The sequence below is a fragment of the Schistocerca cancellata genome, chromosome 2 (genome assembly GCF_023864275.1).
Source record: "Schistocerca cancellata isolate TAMUIC-IGC-003103 chromosome 2, iqSchCanc2.1, whole genome shotgun sequence".
NCBI classification, from domain to species: domain Eukaryota; kingdom Metazoa; phylum Arthropoda; class Insecta; order Orthoptera; family Acrididae; genus Schistocerca; species Schistocerca cancellata.
Window position 1 is genome coordinate 1096017077 of NC_064627.1, and position 21380 is coordinate 1096038456.

The following is a 21380-nucleotide window of genomic DNA, read 5'->3' on the forward strand; positions in this document are numbered from 1 at the left end:
CACCCTCAGCATTGCGTTTACTTGATCCAGTGCACCATTGTGACGTTCGCCTAGCGACGGGAGCTTTTAGAACAAGTCCGGTGACCAGGGTCCTTGTGAAGGCTGGAGTCCCTCCGTTGAAGGTTAGGTGTGCATAACTGCTCGCCAGTTATGTTACACACATTCTTAGCTCTCCTGAGCATCTGAATTACCATCTCCTTTTAGCACCCGTGGCATTTCATCGGTGGCATCGGCGGCCCAGGTCAGTGCTCACAATTGTAGTTCGCATATGATCCCTTCTATCCAAACTGGAGTCCTTCCCTTTACCACCTCTACTTGAGGTCCATTCACGTACACCTCCATGGTGTACCCCGGCCGAAGCTTCATCTGGACCTTTTGCATGGGCCTAAGGACTCCGTTAGTCCTGCCGCTCTCTGGTGTCACTTCCTCTCGATTCTTGATGTGTTCCGGGGTTCTGAAGTTGTCTACACTGACGGCTCGATGGCTGATGGTAATGTTGGCTTTGCCTCTGTCCACAGAGGCCATGTTGAACAGTATTCCTTGCCTGTTGGCTGCAGTGTATTCACTGCAGAGCTTGTGGCCATATCTCGTGCACTTCAGTACATCCGTTCCTGTTCTGGTGAGTCATTTCTTCTCTGTTCTGACTCCCAGAGCAGCTTACAAACTATTGACCAGTGCTACCCTCGCCATCCTTTGGTAGCGAACATCCAGAAGTCCATCTCTGTGCTGGAATGGTCCAGTCATTCAGTGGTGTTTGGAATCCCAGGCAACGAAATTTCTGACAGGCTGGCCAAACAGGCTATGCAGAAGCCACTCCTGGAATTGGACGTCTCTGAAACTGACCTGCATTCTGTCTTACACCACAAGGTTTTTCGGCTTTGGGAGACAGAGTGGCATAACAGTATGCGCATCAAACTGCATGTCATTAAGGAGACTACAAATGTGCAGAAGGCTTCTTGCAGGGAATCAGTCGTCCTTTGTCGGCTTCACATTGGCCATACGTGGCTCACACATGGTTACCTCCTCCATTGCAAGCATCCGCCTCAGTGTCTCTGTGGCTCCCAAGTGACAGTCATCCACCTCTTGCTGGACTGCCCACTTTTAGCCACTTTGCGGTGGACTTTTAACTTTCCCAGCACACTACCTTTGGTGTTGAGTGACAATGCCTCAACAGCAGCTTTAGTCTTATGTTTTCTTTGTGAGGGTGGGTTTTATCATTTGATCTGAGTTTTAGCTCATGTCCCTTCTCTCTCTGTGTCCTCGACCATAGGGCTTTTAGGGTGTAGGTTTTAATGTGTTGCAGAGTGGCTGGCTTCTCCTTTTTTATTCTCATGGTCAGCCAGCCATGGTAATCTGCTTTCTTGTTTTTAGTCTCTTCTCCCTGTTTCTTGTGGCTCTCTGTAGTTTTTTTGTCCTGTTTTGTCCATTGTAGTGTTTGTTGTCCTGTCACTCTTCTGGTTCTTCCTTTCTCCTGTTATTGTGTTGTACATCTTCTTTGTTTTCTTCTGTCCCTTGGGTAATTGTTCTACTGGGAACAAAGGACCAATGACCTCGCAGTTTGGTCCTTTTCTTCTCTTTTAAACTAACCAACCTAACGGAACATGTAAATATTCCAAAATTCATGCCCGCATCTCGTGGTCGTGCGGTAGCGTTCTCGCTTCCCACGCCCGGGTTCCTGGGTTCGATTCCCGGCGGGGTCAGGGATTTTCTCTGCCTCGTGATGGCTGGGTGTTGTGTGCTGTCCTTAGGTTAGTTAGGTTTAAGTAGTTCTCAGTTCTAGGGGACTGATGACCATAGATGTTAAGTCCCATAGTGCTCAGAGCCAGCCTCCAAAATTCATAGGACTAACCATCCAGAGCAACCTAAAGCGAATGACCATATAAAACAAATTGCAGGAAAAGTGAATGACCTACTGAGATTCTTAGGAAGAATCTTGAGGAAATTTAATGTATCCACAAAAGGGGTGACATACAAAACACTTCCTTGTGCAATTATTGAGTATTGTTCAACAGTCTTGGGCCCTTACCAAGAAAAAACAACAGAAGGCGGACAGGATCCAGTGAAAAGTGTCGTGTTTCATCATGGGATCATTAAGTCAGTGCGAGAGCACTGCAGAGATGCTCAACAAACTCCATTGGCAGACGCTAAAAGAGAGGCATTGCACGTCCGAAGAAGAGTTGGGCAGCATATTACTTCCTCTTACATTCATCTCACAAAATGACCATGACAAGAAAATCTGAGAAATTAATGCAGAGGCTTACCGACAGTCAGTCTTCTCACATACCTTCATGAGTGGAACAGGGAAGGGGGCATCAGTTAGTCATACCAAAAGTACCCTCCGCCACACACCATCAGGTGGTTTGCGGATTATTGATGTAGGTATGTTAGTGACTGAACATGCTCTCTCTTTATTTTTGATGGATGAAAGCACATACATGTCATCCGTTTTATGCCATGTTAATGGTACACATACTTCCAGATATTCAACCGAGTTGTTGTCACCACTTTACACTTAATATTTCATTGGTTTTCACCTTTTTCTGCAGTGGTTAATCTACCTTTTTCCACTGCTTGTTTTACTCCTTTCTCTTGTAATCATAGTGATAAACCCAGCACTCACCAATGGTGATTTGGTGACCAAAGAAGTCATCTGAATTAACCTAACAGAGATGTAACATTTCCGCTGCTACAACAGTTTAGTGGACTTTTTGAATGAGGGTAGCAGTTGCAGTACGTAGGAGGCAACAACCTTTTGTCATATTCAAAATTACCCTTACCAATTTCCACTTTTTGATTGTGATAACACCATTCTTCAAGGATCAGGGTCTCAGCTTCCTATGTCATTCCCTATTCTTCACAGAGATATGATCTTCCATTTCGTGTTTTGTCATTCACACTTGTTTGACCACAACGGACACTGTCGTGTTACATAACTACTGTGTCGTTTGATGGTGCATGTCTCTGTGCAGCTTACCTACTCATCATAGATTGTTTCTGCATTATTCCCCTTCAGATGCAGAAAATGAATTATCGCACTCTACTACACTTTATTAGTTGGCTGTGCAATTATGCTTTGGCACTCCATAGTACTGTGTTCCTGTAATGTGGTGTGGGGATTCTGATGTGTGCAAGAGCACTATATGTAAATCCAGACAAACGAAAACCTAGTTACATAACTTTATCTTTAGAGCTGATGATTACAACTTTTATGACTAACACTCATGTTATGCAGCTTCAGATGATATTATTCTATAAAAAATTACCTTTGTTCCATATATTCAGTCTACTAAGTGCCAGTTCTCTGAAGTAGTTTGGGCCACATTTTCAGTGCTCACTTTCTTCTGGATGCAGCCAGTGTTAGCTAGTGGAAACACTAGATGTAGTAGTAATTGCATTAGCTTCAATGGGCTGCATTGTGTTTCATGGTGTAATTTTTGTCATATTATAAAATACAAGGGTTGGAACTTTGATAGTGGCAACTATTTACTTACAACTTGTACAAAATAGAGATATGTTTCAAAGTTATGCTATCCTTCAGAGTAGTCACCAGCATTGTCTGTAACTTATTGTCAGTGATGTGGAAATCATAGGATAGCCTTGAAACATATCATGCCGTTCGCTATAGAACTGTTGCAGAGATTTGCTGGGCAATAGACTGCTCCACTCTTAAGTTTCAACACAGCTGACACTACTAGCGGTACCCAACTACTTCCACACAACTGGCAATAGGTTGTTCACAATGCAAGTGACAACAGTAAAACTTTGAAACAAGTTTATTTTGTGTAAGTGTAAATAAATAGTTGCCACTGTTAATGTAATAACAGTGGTGAGTGAGGCCGTCACCAATGATCCGCTATGGTGTTTGTGAACTGTGCCATTGGCTCCAAATAGGAAAAAAGACTTCTGTTATTTCCACTTTTATAGAAAGACTAAATATATGTAATCACTGATTGTGTCAGCTCAGTGCTACATCATTCTGCACCACTCCACTGACTACAGCAATCTATTTATGGGCCAAGGAACACTTCAGACCCTGGCAGCCAGCATAATTAAACATCTGTTCATTGAATGAAATTTTCATTCTGCAGCGGAGTGTGCACCGATATTAAACTTCCTGGCAGATTAAAACTGTGTGCCAGACCAAGAGTCGAACTCGGGACCTTTGCCTTTCGCGGGCAAGTGCTCTACCAACTGAGCTACCCAAGCACGACTCGTGCCTCGACCTCACAGCTTTACTTCTGCCAGTATCTCGTCTCCTACCTTCCAAACTGGAAACATCATCTTTGCTTTGTCTTACTTTGTAATGCTAATTATTGTTATTCTGATCAGATGAAGTGCCATCTGTCAGACATTTTTTGAACTTTTGTATTTTTTTGGTTCTAATAAAACCCCATGTCATTCCAAGCACGTGTGTCAATTTGTACCTCTCTGTCTACATTATTCCGTGATTTATTCAGTTTTCAAATTTATACTGACTTTTTGATCACCCGGTACTTGGAGAGAACTCATGTCGTGAACCAACAAGTATGACCCTGACCCTGACCCTGACCCTGACACACACACGCGCGCGCGCGCGCGCGCACACACACACACACACACACACACACACACACACACACACACACACACACACACACACACACACACACACACACACATAACTGGTATAAAACTGATAATTCCAATTGTATTCCAGGAGAAGTTAAAGACAAAAGAGGCAGGTGCAGCGGCAAGTAAGGGTCCAGCAACAGGTGATGTGGAAAGACGAAAGCTCGAAGATGAGCTGCGTGAGGCTCGAGAAGCTGCTATTGCTGCAAGAGTGCAAATGGATGCATTGAGGGTAAGAAACATCTCACAGAGACTGTAGAAGTCATATTCTTCTTGTTTTTCAACCTGTCCTCACATATATTTTCTGTGTTGGTGGTACTCAAAGTAGGGAAAAATTTGAGATAAGTAACAAAAATTCAAGGTACATTACTTTGGATAATGTTGGTCTGACAATCTCACTATATAGAAGTGCAAAATAGTATACATAACCGTAGAATTTGTCATTACCCTAATATGATAACTGCTACTTCTAGTACAACCACACCTCTATAACCATTCACTCCTGCAAGACTACTGTCCTACGTTCCTCACTGACATTCCAGCTCTTTTAGAATTTGTGGTCATCTATTTCTTACTTGTTGTGACAGATATCAAGTGACTGGTTGTTGATCACATGTGATGATCAAGTTTAAACTGATTGTAATCATATTATTTTGCATGTTATAGGCTAATTTTCTAATCCAGAAAAAAAGCAAGTAAATCGCTATGAGAGGAGCGGGAAGGAGTTGGGGGGGGGGGGCGGGGGAGGCATACACATCAATGAATAAAAGTGGATAAACACAGCTTCACAGTTCCAGAAGTTTCTTTGTCAAATGGAAGAGGTAAGAGAGTTACATGAAACAAGTCTATCAGGGATTTAGTAGACTTTGTTATCACGAGAACTCTAGATCAAGGCATGATGAGAAAGAAATGATGTCCGAATGTGCAGCTGTGTCTCCTGTAGATGAGTAGGCCCATTTCCTTCGATGTTTTGTTCCATTTGCTAGACAGAGAAATTGGTCATTTCAAAAGGCAATGATGTCGCATGTTTCGTTTGCAATTATTTGTATCAGCTGCCATTTCTTAACCAAAAGTATTCCCATCAAAGTAACATATTCTAGACAGCAACTCATAAACAATATATTAGCAGCTTCACAAGAGTGTGCCCCCCCCCCCCCCACACACACACACAGATGATTTATAATTGCATGCTAATTGTGACAATATGTTTCAGATTTTTCTCTGTAAGATAAGTGACATACTTTAGTAAAACATTTATTTAATTTACATCAAATTAACATTTGCTGGTCATGAACTAGTGATCATTTTATTCTCACATTTCACATATGACAATAAAACTAGTGTAAGTTGTGTATTGCTTGGTGAAGCAAAATGAAGAGGTGACTAGTCTGATAGCCCCGTCGTGTTTATCCCCAAGAAGCAGAGAGGGAAGGCATAATAGTAAGAGACTACATTGCAGTATTCTTACAAATGATACATGTCACACACTACACAGCTATGTTCCAGTGCAATGCATACATCAACAAACATTGATTGTGGCTTTTGTGTGGTGATATTCCTCACACGCTATCATTATGACAGCATTTATTTGCAGTGTAATGTGTGTGAACTGACGTTTCATCTGAATAAACCACTTGTTGCTTTAATTCTGGTACTTCTTCAACTAATTTAGTGTGCCTTTTTTTTAATTGAGTCATTTGATTCAGACAGGATGACTAATTTTGTCTGGTACCTTTTAAAAGCAAATCTCAGACATAGCCTTTTTCTCAGAGTTCCCTCACCGTCTCTGAAATCCAGTTCTGATGTGACAAAAGCTTGTACTTCTTGCAAAGTTTGTATGTCTCTGTAGTGCTCATAATACTTCAGAAATTACTACATAGTGACACATTTAACCATTGTAAGTGGTGTATTTATTAATGTAAATAAGTTATACGCAACTGCAGCCAGTCACTTTTTTTTTTCAATAATAATGCTTTATTACATGAACCGGTTTTCGAACCTTTTCAGGTTCGATGGTTTTGGGAGGATCCGGGAAGTTACATAATTACTGGTAGCAGCATAATGCTGAGTGCTGGTTTGTGACAGTATAGGCGGCTTTTTTCATATCTGTCTGCCTCCATTTTGATGTCCAGAGCACTTTCACACGAACTATATTAGTTTACACTTTGACAGTGACACTTTACCAGCATCCAGCATGCACTTTATAACTGTTGCTTGTAACAAAGATCTTGACAGAGAGATATGGCATAAGCCTACTTTGTACAGAGATGTAATTTGTTGTTCTTTACATGTGTTAAAGTTGATATAAGGGCAAGTATTTTAATCAGAATGGCGATAACATGAGAGCACAAGATAAAATAAATTACTACAAGAACCAGTTTCAGGTGATCTGATATCTTATTTCTACTTGTATATTACAGGCAGTTTTTTTTCCCCCTCCTCCTCCTCTGAGACAACCACTATGAAGCACCGTATCCCTACTTTTGTAATTTGCACATCACCAACTTACTCAACTTTAACATTTTACTTCTGCATCCCATCACCTCTTCTGCCAGCACTGTCACACCTTTCTCCTCCTCACTGCTACAAGTTTAAAGACATTAATAACAAGCCATTGTGGTTGCCCATGAAGCCATTTTCAGTGGTCTGCACTTGCACTGAGAGATAACAGTGCACAGTACTTTGAACTGGAACATAGCTGTTCATAGTGATTGGACCAAAATAGTTCCCTCTGTGACTGGGTTTACAATTTGCTGTGTCGAGTAATGCATCATTACATTAATTTGCACTTAATTTTTTGGGACATTTTCTGTTGAATGTACTCAAATATAAAACACGGGCTGTAAGCCCAGAGTAACAATATTTGTTACTGACATGGAACGAAAGAATGACATTTTCACTCTTCAGTAGTGTGTGCACTGATATGAAACTTCTTGACAGGTTAAAACTGTGTGCCGGACCAAGACTTGATTTTGGGACCTTTGCCTCTTGTGAGCAAGGCCTCTGCTGGCTGATCTACCCAGGCACGACTTGCAAAATGTCCTGACTGTTTTACTTCCTCCAGTAAAGTTATGAGAACAGGTCACGAGTCGTGCTTTGGTAGCTCGGCCAGTAGAACACTTGCCCACAAAATGCAAAGGTCCAGTACACAGTTTTAATTGGCCAGGAAGTTTCAAGTTACTAGGGTTTTTTATTTTGTCATTAAGTTGAATCAGTATAATCACCAATTTTTGTTCTGGATGGCACAGGCAGGGAAGAGGGACCTAGAGGGCACAGTCCGTGACCTCAGGGCATCACTGGCCGAGACAAAGTCTGAATTGGAGAGGCAGCGGCGGCGCGCAACCTACGGCACGGGAGGCGGAGCTGCTGCTGGTGGCAAGGCACTGCGGTCCCCCAAGTCCCCCACCACTGCCACCAGGAGTGTCAGGCAAAATGCACAGGTGCGATTCCCGAGCTGCATCCACAGTTTTGTAGAAAACTGCCGATAGTGAAATAAAGTGTATTGTTTGAATCATGCTTTTTTTCTCTGTGATAAATAGGTGAGGTGGTGCTGCCTCGGCACATCAGGTAGGCAAAGGGTTTTTCTGTTGCTCATCATCAGTAGCTGTATAGGGCAGCAAAGTTTACTGTTATGTCATACAGTCGACCACATAAAATTAAATGAAAAATGTACCTGCCAGTATAAAAGTAGACTTCAGCTCAAAAGGCAGAGATAAGATGAAAGATTTCCAAGCTTACGAAATTTTCGAATTATCTTAGACTAGGGGGAAAGACACAGAAATTCTTTCTAAAAATATACCTACTTAATGGGATCTGTCAGCACTTTGAGAGGGAGAGAAAGGTGTTGGATGGATCACAGTTTATGGATTTTTATCAAAGGAAAATTCTATTGAGAAAACTAATGAATGTGAGACAGGTGAGAGTGGCCTGCTTTTTCTTTTTGAGCTTCACCACACTATCCCTCTCTCCTCCCCAAGGGAACTACTGACCATTGTAAAAGTCAGGATAACTTCATCATTTTTATTTTCACATGTCAATTAGCACTTACCCTCCTGAAGGTAAGTAGTGACCAGTTTGTTCATTTATTTATTCATTCACATGGTGGCAGAACAACAGCTACTTACAAAGTAAAACACAAAAATACAGTGTGTAGGCTTCCATTAGTGATCTAGGTCTAGCAAGTGCAGCCTGTTAATTGCCAACAGTGTGGCATATGGACTCAATGTTTCTGCTGAGAGTGTTTCCTGAGGTGGTGTTCCGTCTTCTGTTTGTGAGCTCTGAAGTTCTAGGTGGTGAAGTTGTCGAGCCCCAGTTTATACGTTAAGCCATTGCATCAAGATGAAAACCGCCCTGAGTCAGTTGAATTTCATCCCCTTCAGAAACTGTAAAAGGGATGCTCTGTGGTGTAGCATGGCCGATCCATCGATGCAGCAGCTCCGTGGTCAGGTACCCACAAACTTCACGATGAAAATGGGGTGGAGCCCCATCCTGCTGAAAGATGAACTGAGAGTCCAATTGCATTTAAGTCATCAGCCATTGCTGCAACATGTCCAAGTAGGAATATCTAGTGACTGTGCTCTCGGCAAAGAAGAATGGCCCGTACGGTTTTCAACATGACAAGGCACAAAAACATTTACCTTTGGGGAATTGCGCTCAAATTCAATGCATTCATGTGGATGCTTTGTACCCCAGATTTGACAATTATGCTTGTTCACTTTCCCATTAGTGTGAAAAGTGGTTTCGTCACTAAAAATTAAGCAATCACCAATGCCATCCCCATTCTCATTCAGTTGTTGCAACTGCGAACAAAACTGAAAATGCTTGTCTTTGTCGTCGTCATTGAGCTTGTGCACTAGCTCCAGTTTGAATGGTTTCAAAGACAACTTCTGCCGCAGGACTTTCCACACTGTCATTGGAGCTATTTCAAGTTCATGGGATGCACAATGCACCGATTTCTTTAGACTCCTTAGTAATGGCTCTCGTACGTGCTCCACATTCACTTCTCTTTGCTGGGCACAAGCAACCCACCGTAACCAATTTGTTGTGCCAGTGGTAAATGGCCTTCCTTGTTAGTGGCTTCTTACCGTACTTGGTTCTAAACATCCGTTGAACAGCTGTAGTATACTTGTTTTTATCGAATTCCAACACACAGAAAGCTCGCTCCGCACGTGAACTCGCCATGTTTGTGACTAGCGCCGACTATCGGCAAATTACCAAACTGCACTGTGGCAGTATACATGGGGGGGGGGGGGGGGGGGGGAAATAACTGAAAGTGTTACCGGACTTTATTTACACCCTGTATATTGGGGCACACTACAATCCTGTCTGACTCCCATCTCGATCACTGCTTTGTTTTCATGCTCTTTGACTCTTGTAACTTGTAGGGAAGCAGGATACTCACGCCTTATAAAATTCACATCAGTCTTTCCATTGTGTGCCAGATTAGTCCGCTGTAACTAGCTCTGACGTCATAAATGTTGCGCAATACTTTTAAAATCAAGTAAATAACCTGAAACGTTTCTAGAATGTCAGGAGTAATACTAAATCAATATGTGTTGAATATCAGTTCAATAACTCTAACCATTTTCGAAATTTGGATGTTTTTCTGTAAAAATCGTTGGCGCAACAGAAAAGAGCTAGAAACTTAAAAATTTATATTTAGATTCCTTTTTCATAATAATTTAGTAGAAACAATATTCTGGATCTCACAAATTAAAAATTTCGTTGAAATTCATGATTTTCTGGTTTTTGTCTTATAAATTAAGGAAGCAAGATAGATTAAGTAGGCGAATAAATAAAGCTAGGATGTTTAAATTTAAGTAGAAGGGAGATCCGCTATAATCATAAAGATGTGAGAAGTTTCAACTGAATGACTATAAAACTATAGCGATAGCGTATCTCCAAAGGGCAAGTTCAGAGCTCGTCTACTGCGTGTAGTGTAATTAAATTAATTCTCTCACCCAAAATATTTGACTTAGCCATGTCAGACTTTTATTATGATTACTTACCTGTGTGCTGATTGCACAGTTAAAATGAGAGCTTCGTCGGCCATCAGCAAAGGAAGCAGTGATTTATTCGATAACCTAAAGTGGTGCATTACTAGCCCAGCAGCTAGTCGGGAGAGCGGATTTGATCAGGCGTTCTCTTAGCCGTCCGCACCGCGGCTTTATATGTAAGAATGCTGCACGAGAAGAAAAAGGCCCCAGTTCTCTCCAGATGCTGATTAGTGCACCACCTGTGCCGGGAGTCGCGTCGCGTCGTTATCATTGCTATAAACAACCTCGGATGCCGTAATAAGTTACTCGGGATACGTGTAACCATGAAATCGTTTTCGAGTGAAGTGTTAATTTTGGGATGACTTTAATGATCTATCTTCAGTTTGTGTGTGTCATATTTTCACGTGCCGCCGCGGGACAGACATTCTACCATTATTTAGCGTGGCGTTTGATGAACATTATCATCAAATTATGGCGAGCATTCACTTAAACATTTAGTTGGAACAGTTATAGTTGCATCAGCGCATTAGACTCTGAACTGCTCTGGTAGTTGGATTGTGTGGATTCCTTTTGGTCTGTGACTTTCAGAATATAGTGAACATTTTAGAGAGAATGGTTTTTAATTGTGAATCCCAGACAATCTCCTAATTCCTCAGAGCTATAAGCTGTAGCTATAAATGTATTTCTCAGATGAATTGGGCACTAGGAATTCTAATTACAAGCTTCATGTTTTGCTAATCACTTTCTGGTTGCCAAGTTGTAGTTAGAGAGCCAGTGTTGAGAACGGCAAACAACAGCATTAAATAAATAATAGGAACATTTAATAACAATTATTCCACCCGCCGCCCCACAAACTGCCATCTGATTTCTTGTAAGTTGTAGATAACCTTTTGCAGAATTGTCTGTTCTAGTCATCTGCAGTAACTTATATTTTTCTACTTATAAAGTAAGCAACCATTCATCACATAAAATAGAAATTTTATGTAAGTCATCCTATAGTCACACGATGACGACTACACTTTCTCATACACTGCAGCTCATTAACAAAAAGTTCCGGATTGTTGCTCACTTTATCCATCATTTATGTATAAACAGAACATGAGCAGTCCTGTCACACTTTCCTGGGCACCCCTGATGATATCTTTGCCTGTGATGAACACTTGCCTTCCAGGACAACGTAGTGGGTTCTGTTACTTCAGAATTCTTCGAACCACTCATGTATCTGGAAACCTAAACTATATACTCAGACCGTTAGCAGTCTGCAGTTGGGCACTGGGTTACATGCTTTCTGGAAACCTAGGAATAAGGAATCTGCCTGTTGCCCTTCATATGTAGTTCACAAGATATTGTGTGAGAAAAGAGCAAGCAGAGTTTTGCAAGAGCGATTCTTTCTAAATACGTACTGTGATTTGTGGACAGAAACTTTTCTGTCTAAAGGAAATTTTTATATTTGAACTTAGATATGCTCAATAATTCTGCAGCAAACCAATTTTAAGGATATTGCTTTGTAATTATGCAAGTTCTTGATCATTAATTGGAACTGAGTTTCATATCTAGCAGCATTTTTCTTGATGATGAGATCTCTTATCATTTTTAAGCAGGAGTACAAAATAGCTTAGAACATACATCAACACTTCATTGTTGTAGATGGAATTCAGAATATACAGCACTGTGATAGTACCTTGTAATATGAAGGAAAAAGTTGTGAAGGTAACTACAAGCAGACAGAAATTTGTGGTGATAGAACTTATATAACAGGAAACACATTAGGAAGCTAATACAAGAAGGAAGTTGTAAGATAAGGAACAACTCTCAGAATGAAGTACTAATACAATTGATTAATCTGAAATTTCCAAAGGTTTTTGATGTTGTACGTCATAATCAGTCTCTAATGAAATTGTGTCCATGTGTAATATTGTCTCAGTTGTGTGACTGGATTCATGATTTCCTGTCAGGGTGGTCACAGTTTGTAGTATTTGGTGGAAAATCATTGAGTAAAACTGAAGTAATATCCGGCGTACCCCAAGGAAGTGTTATAGGCCCTCTATTGTTCCTGATCTATATTAACGACAGAGTAATGTCTGGCTCTCCCCAAGAAAGTATTACAGGCCATGTACTGTTTCTAATCTGTATAAATTATTTAGGGGACAATCTGAGCAGCTGTCTTAGATTGTTTGCAGATGATGCTGCCATTTATCCAGCAAAGTCGTCAAATGATCAAAACTAATTGCAAAATGGTTTAGACATGAAGTCTATGTGGGCCAAAAAGTGGCAACAGACCCTAAATTATGAAAAATGTGAGGTTATCCACATCTCTCAACTTTCTGTTACATGGTAAATCATACAAATCTGAAGGCTGTCAGTTCAACTAAATACCTAGGAAATAAAATTATGAACAACTTAAATTGGAACAATCACTTAGATAATGTTGTGAGAAAGGCAAACCAAAGACTGTGATTTAGTAGAATACTTAGATGATGCAACAGGTCTACTAATGAGATTGTCTACACTATGCTTTTCCACCCTCTTCTGGAGTATTGTTGCGCAGAGTGGGGTGCGCATCAAATAGGATTGACAGAGGACATCAAAAAAGTCCAAAGAAGGGCAGCTTGTTTTGTACTGTCGCGAAACAGGGGGCAGAGTGCCACGGATATAATATGCAGATTGGGGTAGCAGTCATGAAAACAAAGGTGTTTTTCACCATGGCAAGATCTTTTCACGAAGTTTCAATCTCTAACGTTCCCCTCTGAATGCGAAAATATTTTGTTGGTGCCCACCTGCATAGGCAGAAATGACCATTATAATAAAATAAGAGAAATCAGAGCTCACACAGAAGGATATAAGTGTTTGTTTTTTAGAGTGGGATGGTAGAGAAAATGTGGTTTGATGTACCCTCTAGGCACTTGAGTGTGAATTTCAGAGTAATGGTGTGGCTGTAAATCTACCAGAGAAACAGTATGTAGCTTTGAGGGATTATGGGTAGTGCCTTGTTCCTGAGGACAGAAATAACACGTTCTGTCCAGGAATAATGATATGAGTGCAGGACAAAAAGTGGAACGAAAGGCAAAATGTGTCTGAATAAATCATGAATAAGTTTCATTGCTTAGATCATCACAGCTAAAGCATAGTTTTACTGCATCAAAGTGGGATTGTGTCTATTACATATAGATTTATAAAGGGCTAATTTGTTATTTTACTGATAGAAGTGCGATAAGTTATATATAAAAAGACTGTGACACTTTTGAAATTGCTATTCAATGTGACTCAGTAAACTAATAACAATAATATGAACATAATAGAGGGAAACATTCCACGTGGGAAAAATATATCTAAAAAGAAAGATGATGAGACTTACCAAACAAAAGCACTGGCAGGTCGATAGACACACAAACAAACACAAACATACACACAAAATTCTAGCTTTCGCAACCAACTGCTGCTTCGTCAGGAAAGAGGGAAGGAGAGGGAAAGACGAAAGGAAGTGGGTGTTAAGGGAGAGGGTAAGGAGTCATTCCAATCCCGGGAGCGGAAAGACTTACCTTAGGGGGGAAAAAAGGACGGGTATACACTCGCGCACACACACACACATATCCAATCGCATGTGTCTGTGTATATGCTAATAACATAATAATCATAATAATGTAACGCTGATATTTCTTACACAGGATTCATCTCGTATAGAAGAGCTGGAACGCGAGTCACGTTCTTTACGGCGAGAACTGGCACTGGCCCAGGAAGAGGCGAAGAAAGTGCAGGCGGCCGCAGAGCGGGAGAGGACGGAGGCGGCTCTGCAGAGAAATGCCCTGGAGGCGAGTGTGGGAGAGCTGAGCGAGGCCCTCAGCAAGGAGCGAGCACGTGCCAATGCCGTCGAGAGGGACTCCCGCAACCAAGCAGCCCAGCTGCAGGACATGACACGCCAGGTGAGCTGAGCCGCTCTGCTAATGGGTTTAGCTGTACTGATGCAGTACTTCCAGTTGCTGCTTTTACTTGGCTGAAAAAAAAAAAAAAAAAAAAAAAAAAAAAAACACACACACACACACCATTTCACAGACAACTGCTATTTGCTTTGTGTCAGTGTACTTCCCAGTGGAAGGTAAATACTTACATTTTCCAATAAATATTGGTTGTTAGGTTCAAAAACGGTATCTTCGGACAGTTTGTATTACATTCAAGTTTTCATACAGGGTGGAGAAAAATTGTGTCTCAAAATTTTAACCCTGGATAGCTGATGCCAGTAGGAACCAAGATTACTAATGCCTGGGGGCGAATCCACCAGGGTTCTGACACATCCACTGTAGTGTCATGGTAAGACGTACTGGGAACAAACCCATCAAAAGCAGTTAGTTCGTGTACAGAAAGTCTTTTTCGAATTGTGTTGGTCCTGAAAAGGGCCTGTTTTGTAGCTAGGACATTGTTTACTTAAAGCAGATGCTCAAACTGGTGACCCTCTGACGTGACACAAGCTTGGTAATGCCAAACGGTGTTTTGCTGAACTCTTTCAAAGATTCCTGGCATTGCCCTGATGTGATTGGCGGCATGTTGAATGCGCTCCATTTCTTCGTCTTCGTTTCTAGCTGGTTCGTGTCCAGGTGGGTGAACTAGAACCTTGGAGAATCCCCACAGGAAAACGTCCGGTGGTATGAGGTCTGGTAATTGCGGGGGCCATGTCCATCGAGTACCTCTGCCAATTACCCGGTCATCGAAGAGTTCATTTAAATATCCGCGCACAGCACGACTGTTATGTGTGGACGCCCTATCATGCAGCGACCACAAGTGTATCTGCATGTCTAGGGGAACATTTTCCAGCAGGCTGGGTAGAGTTTCTTACGAAAAGTGAAGGTAATTTGCCTCACTAAGTCGAGGAGGTAGACAGACTGGCCCAATCATATGGTCACTCACATTGCCTTCCCAAATGTTGAGCAAATATTGTTCCTGGTGTCTGTGGACATACGTAACGTGAAGATTTCCTCTTGCCCAATAATAAATGTTTCAAGTGTTGTAAAAGCCATCCTGATGGAAGGTGCACTCATTGGTTAACAACACAGTGGCGGGGAAGTCGGGATCTGGTGCAACATGTAGCAGAAACCACCAGCAAAATCCTAGCCTGTGTTCATAGTCTGCCACAGGATTTAGATCTTGGACAGGGTGGAAAAAAAATGAATGCTGGCCGTCATCCCTCAAAACCTCCCAGACTAACTGATGAGTGACCCTCTTGTTGTGTCCAACTGCTCAAATACTTGTTGTAGGTGCTTCCTCAAAGTGCTCGAAAACATTCTCTTCAAATACAGCATCCCTTAGTTTTCGAGGTCTTCCAGCATCACCATTGTATTCCTCTAATGAGCCTGTTTCACCAAGTCGGTGGTGAATTGCTGTAAATGTTTGCGAGTGTGGGTGGCGTCTTGCTAGGTACCGTTCCTCATACAACCATTGAGCTTCATGCACATTACTGTCGGCTAGTCCATAAACAAAAACCATATCTCTTTGTTCTTCAAACGAAAACTGTGCCACCATGCACGCTGCATGCCTAAATCGCAGGTGACGTGTGTGTGCTCTGAAGTGAAGCTTACGCGTGAATGCCTGTGATGGGAGGTGGAGACAAACAGCAAGACCTATTCGACATGTGTGCGTATCACATCTGGGCAGTGACGGGGCGAGGGATGTTTATATGTGTGAGCCAACAACCCTAGTGCTGCCCGTCAACCACCAAACGGCAACTGGGCAATCCCACGGCCAATCGGAGCATGTAGCGCCAAGTTTCCATAATTTAAAAATGGTATGTTGTCGACCAACACAACATAAATAATTTTGGTTCCTACTGGCATCAGCTATTCGGGGTTAAAATATCGTGACACAATTTTTCTCCATCCTGTGGAGTACTGCACATATTTTATCAGGTATACAAATACGCCTTTCCTCTTAAAATGATACACAAACTGCTTCAGAATCTTCTTATAAGGTTATTAATCTTTTTTATCAATTTATATGGAAAACAGATTTTAGCTATTGCCTCGGAACCATCAACAGGCATGTGAGATGTATATAGGTGTTAAGGTTAAAAGTGTCAACTACTAAAACAAGTCATTGAAGGTACATCACCTCAAAAAAACTTTCCATAACCATTAAACTTTGGTTCATACGGAGAAGGCAGTGCATCACTGATTGCATAACCACAATTGTACCTATTTGCAGATCTCTGTCTCCTTTGAAAAATACTGTTGACAGATGTATTTCTTCAAAATAATAAAAATAAGATGCGTGAACTGAAAGATCTTTTTATTCCCAAAATTCTTAGTTTACTCTTTGAGGATTCAAATGAGACATGTTTTAATATGTGAGTTACAGCAAACATATTTTGGAGCAGATGAGGTTACACATTGTGAGACAATAAACAAGATAATTTCAAACATGAATTTGAAACTGGAGAAAACCCTTCTTACCAGTTGCCAACAAATTTGAGCACAAAGAAAAACAAGAAGTAACACACAATTTAGCTTTTGATGGAAGGGCTCCTTCATCCAGCAGAAGAGAAGAAAATCCCATAGGAAATGATACACTTGACCTATGTACCCATAGCATGTGTTTCTGTTTTTGCTTGTCACCTGTTAGTTGAAATAAGACATTTTGTTGTGAAGAAAGTGATTGACTCTTTTAATTTCATAGTTGATATTTTTTTTCTGGCAGAGGATTACTTGGTGACTAACCAACACTGCTTTTAATTCGTATGAAATGTAATTCTATTCCTTTTTTATGTTCTGTTGTAGATGTAGACTTGACAAAGTAAAATAGATATTCATTTCTTTTCTAGTTCTGTTTAAGACCACTGGTGACTGATAATGTGTAATGATATAAACATTTTCTGTAAATATGTGATGGAAAATATAAAATGTACAATTAAGTTGAATTTTTTTCATTTATAGTTGATTATAATACCAATAATTTTGGTTCAGTTATTCATCATTTGGATTTGCAGCTCCTTGTGTAGACTGTGTTTGCAGTTAAAATTGTAGGATGTGAGGTCCACCAGTTATGCGAAACACCGTTTTTTTCTCAGTACCCAAACATGTTTCAGCACCACTATGCCATCATCAGTGGGTTTCCATTTTATTTATTCTCTAATGTGAACATTTTTGTTAAATGGTTACAAAATTATGTCGATGTTTAGTTCAAACAATTGTTTCTTTTTGTTAATACCTTTACACTTGGTGTGCATGAATTTTCTGGATCACTTGTGTATTATTTACTACAGGTAGCTTGTCATCTGCAACCAAACGATGTTGATGAGAAAATTTTACAGGGAGTTAACCTATCATATAGAATGTAATTTGGTAATTCGCGATGTTTTTGCGCCTATATTCATTTTTATTACGTTTTCGTGTGGCTAGGCCTTTTATTCTACGCATCATGGTGAGGTTACAGAATAAATAAAATGGAAACCACTGATGATGGCACAGTGGTACTGAAACATGTTTGCAGCACAGTGGTGCTGAAACATGTTTGGGTACTGAGAAAAAACGCTGTTTTGCATAATTGGTGGACCTAACATCCTACAGTTTTGGTTCAGTTACTAATTAAAACATTTGTATGCTATCTTGGCTATCCTTAGACCATTGCAGTGATTTAGAGATTGGTTTTGAACTGACTTCTATTAATAACATTAGCTTCTCACTTGTAGTGAAATGCCCAGTTTCACAGGCCGGTTTCTTGCAAGTGTTTTGTTGAACGCTGAGCCCATCTTATGTGCCGTTCTCTATTAACAACTTTGCAGGCAGTGCCCTTTGGTTCATGAAGTCAGTACCATCATTTTTTCTACAGGTGCACGAGCTGGAGCATATCCTAAAAAGGAACCCTGTGGCAGCACAGGAGGCAGGCATTCTGCCAAAAGGTTCTCCAGAATTCTCGCCACGCGTTAAACACCTGGAAAACAGGCTCCAGCAGCTTGAACAACAGCTTAACGAGAGGGAGCAGCAGCACAGAGCTGCAATAGCAGATGCCGAGAAGCAGTGTCAGGAACTGAAGGTACTCTTGACTTCCACTGCCTTTCATGGAAAAATGATTTTTCTACTGGGCTTACTCTGCATGATTCTCATATCATTATATCATTGAAGTGAAAAATAGCCTCCCTGAAGAGGCCAGCTTTGTTAAATTACAGCAGTCTTCATTTAGTTCTAACTGTGTTCACTTCATTTGCAAATAAGTTGTCAGCTTGTGAGTAAAAAAATTGAAGTAGGTTGGAAGGTGTACACTAAAAGTAGATTTATATTTTGTGCTCCAATGTAATAGGTTCTCTATTAGGGCAGCATTATCCCGTTGATTGAAATCGCAGACCAGTCTTCCTGCAGATAAGTAAACCAAGTACTGAAAGTACTGACACTCTCAAAATTTATCTGTGGCAGTTTTCAGAGGTTTTCTCTGTGGTGCTTTAGGATCCTGTCACATATGGCATAGATTCAGTTTTCATATTGAAATTGTTTCTGTCCAGTATTAAATTCTGTTAATCAGATACATTTTAGCCTTTTCACCCCTCTTGAGAGCATTCGCAGAAAACCAAATCCTACTTCTCTCTCTCTCTCTCTCTCTCTCTCTCTCTCTCTCTCACACACACACACACACACACACACACACACACACACACACCAAATTATTGGTGTTAAAAAATCTCATTTAATGAAGTCATCTTATGTCTATTCTGTATTATCCATCTTACCAAATGCTGTTGCAAGAAAGAATGCGACTTTCTGGCTGCTGAAAGAATGATAAGAGTTCAGTTCTTACTGACTCCTTGTGCATGTTAATGCTTCAGTGGTAGCACAATTTTCATAATGGTTTCATTCCAATCCCCTCTAAAGTCTGACATCCTGTTTGTTTGTTTGTTTGTTTTTCCAAAATAATAATAATAATAATAATAATAATAATAATAATAATAATAATAAAGAGAGAGAGAGGATTAATCTGCTGCAGATAGATAACTGTTTGCCAAATAAAAAAGGTGCTGAGCAGTGAAAGTACACAGCCGAAACACAAAATATTGAATAGTCTGAAGTTTCCATTTGTTTTGTGCTAGCCACCATATGGTATGTGGAGAAATTTGCTTCAGATACAAGTGTCATTTCCTTTCCTTTCATTTCCTTTCCTTTAATTTCCTTTCCTTTAATTTCCTTTCTTGTTCCACCTGTGATTGGTGTAGGAGAAGAAAGATTGCCTATCAGCCTCTGTATAAGCTGTAATTTGTCTCATTTTTCCCATTGTGGTCATTTTACGAGGTGTGTGGGAATCATAATTATGTTACTTGACTCTTCTTGCTATTCACAGTTTAAGAATTTTATCTGTAAACTTTGCTGTGATACACTGCCACTGGAGTTTGTTCAATGTATCCTCGATATTCTTACTGTAAGTAAATGAACTCGTGATGAAACCTGTTGATCTGATTTGGAGTTTCTCTTTATCTTCTATTGATTCTGCCTAGTAAACAACTCAGACTCATTGTAGTTTGTACTGAGAAAACAAGAGCCCATCACACTCTTGTAGTATCTTCAAAGGAGATAGAATCAATCATTTACTTGGAATGGTTTAAAATCTCACTGACTGCCAGTCTGGATATGTAAGTTTTGATCCCCAAGAGCATTTATACTGTTTTGTGTGGTGGCAGTGGCTCCACATTCCATAACATTACTTTGTTCAGCCCCTGTATAGTCTACTGATATCACTGTCTTTTATTGTGGCAGTGCTTGAATTGATATAGATTGCTGTGTCCTATTGTTGTTCATTGTACATGTTGAGGCTCGGCGATTTCCCGACACTAAGTGCAGTGCAATGTGATGAATCATATAAAATTCCTGTGAAGACAGTTCACAAAGAATATCCATCATTTGCTTAATAAATTACAAATGGGTGACAAGATAAATGTGCAGAATGAGTTTTCACTCTTCAGTGGAGTGTGCGCTGATATTAAACTTCGTGGCAGATTAAAACTGTGCCGGACTGAGATTCGAGCTCAGGACCTCACTTTTTGCGGGCAATGTTCTTCTGCCAAATGAGCTACGTAAGTACAACTCAAGACCTGTCCTCACAGCTTTACTTCAGCCAGTACTTCATCTCCTACCTTCCAAACTACACAGAAGTTCTCCTACAAAACTTGATGAACTAGTACTCTTGGAAGAAAAGATATTGCAGAGGTAGAGAACTTTCCCTGGGAAGGCAAAGGTCCTGAGTTTGAGTCACAATGCGGCACACAGTTTTAATCTGTAAGGAAGTTTCAAGATAAATATGCTGCTTCATCATTATACCATGTCAGTTCTTGTGTTTTCATCATTTTGGTAACAACTGTACATTGTTAAATTTAAGAAGTTAGTTGACTGACAGTCATTCCTTCCGTCACTTGCTGACTGAAAGATATAACTTTTGTTGTTACCCTAATTTAACCCACCACAATTGATTTATGTTATCATATGAAGCATAAAATGTGGTATTTTTGTTTGTTAACCAGTTACTGAAATATGCTGTATTTTTTATTACAAAAGAGACAAATGATTAAAATTGTCTTACAGTCGCAGTACGAGGAGCAGGTGTCAGACTTGGAGCTACAGCTGCACACAATAAAACTGCGGCAGCAGCATGGGGTTTCCCCAGCGTCTACAGCCCCAGCTGCTGCTCCTGCAGCTGCCACTGCCTCAGCCACCTCACAGGCTCCCACACCGACACCCACACCCACTCCCACCCCTGCCGCAGCTCCCACAAACCCGTCCAAGGTGCTGCGGCCGCGATCTGCCCCCACCACAG

At 40.7% G+C, this 21380-nt stretch overlaps 1 protein-coding gene across 1 annotated transcript in view; it reads left to right on the plus strand.

Annotated features, from left to right (window-relative positions):
- Positions 1–21380, plus strand: part of LOC126163111 (centrosomal protein of 162 kDa) — a 217310-nt gene that overhangs the window by 169541 nt on the left and 26389 nt on the right. The window contains exons 7-11 of the mRNA XM_049920034.1: positions 4697–4840; positions 7857–8048; positions 14270–14524; positions 18417–18620; positions 21149–21380. The exon at positions 21149–21380 is cut by the window's right edge and continues 186 nt beyond it. Coding sequence (XP_049775991.1) covers positions 4697–4840; positions 7857–8048; positions 14270–14524; positions 18417–18620; positions 21149–21380 — 1027 coding nt within the window. The remainder of the gene's footprint in view (positions 1–4696; positions 4841–7856; positions 8049–14269; positions 14525–18416; positions 18621–21148) is intronic.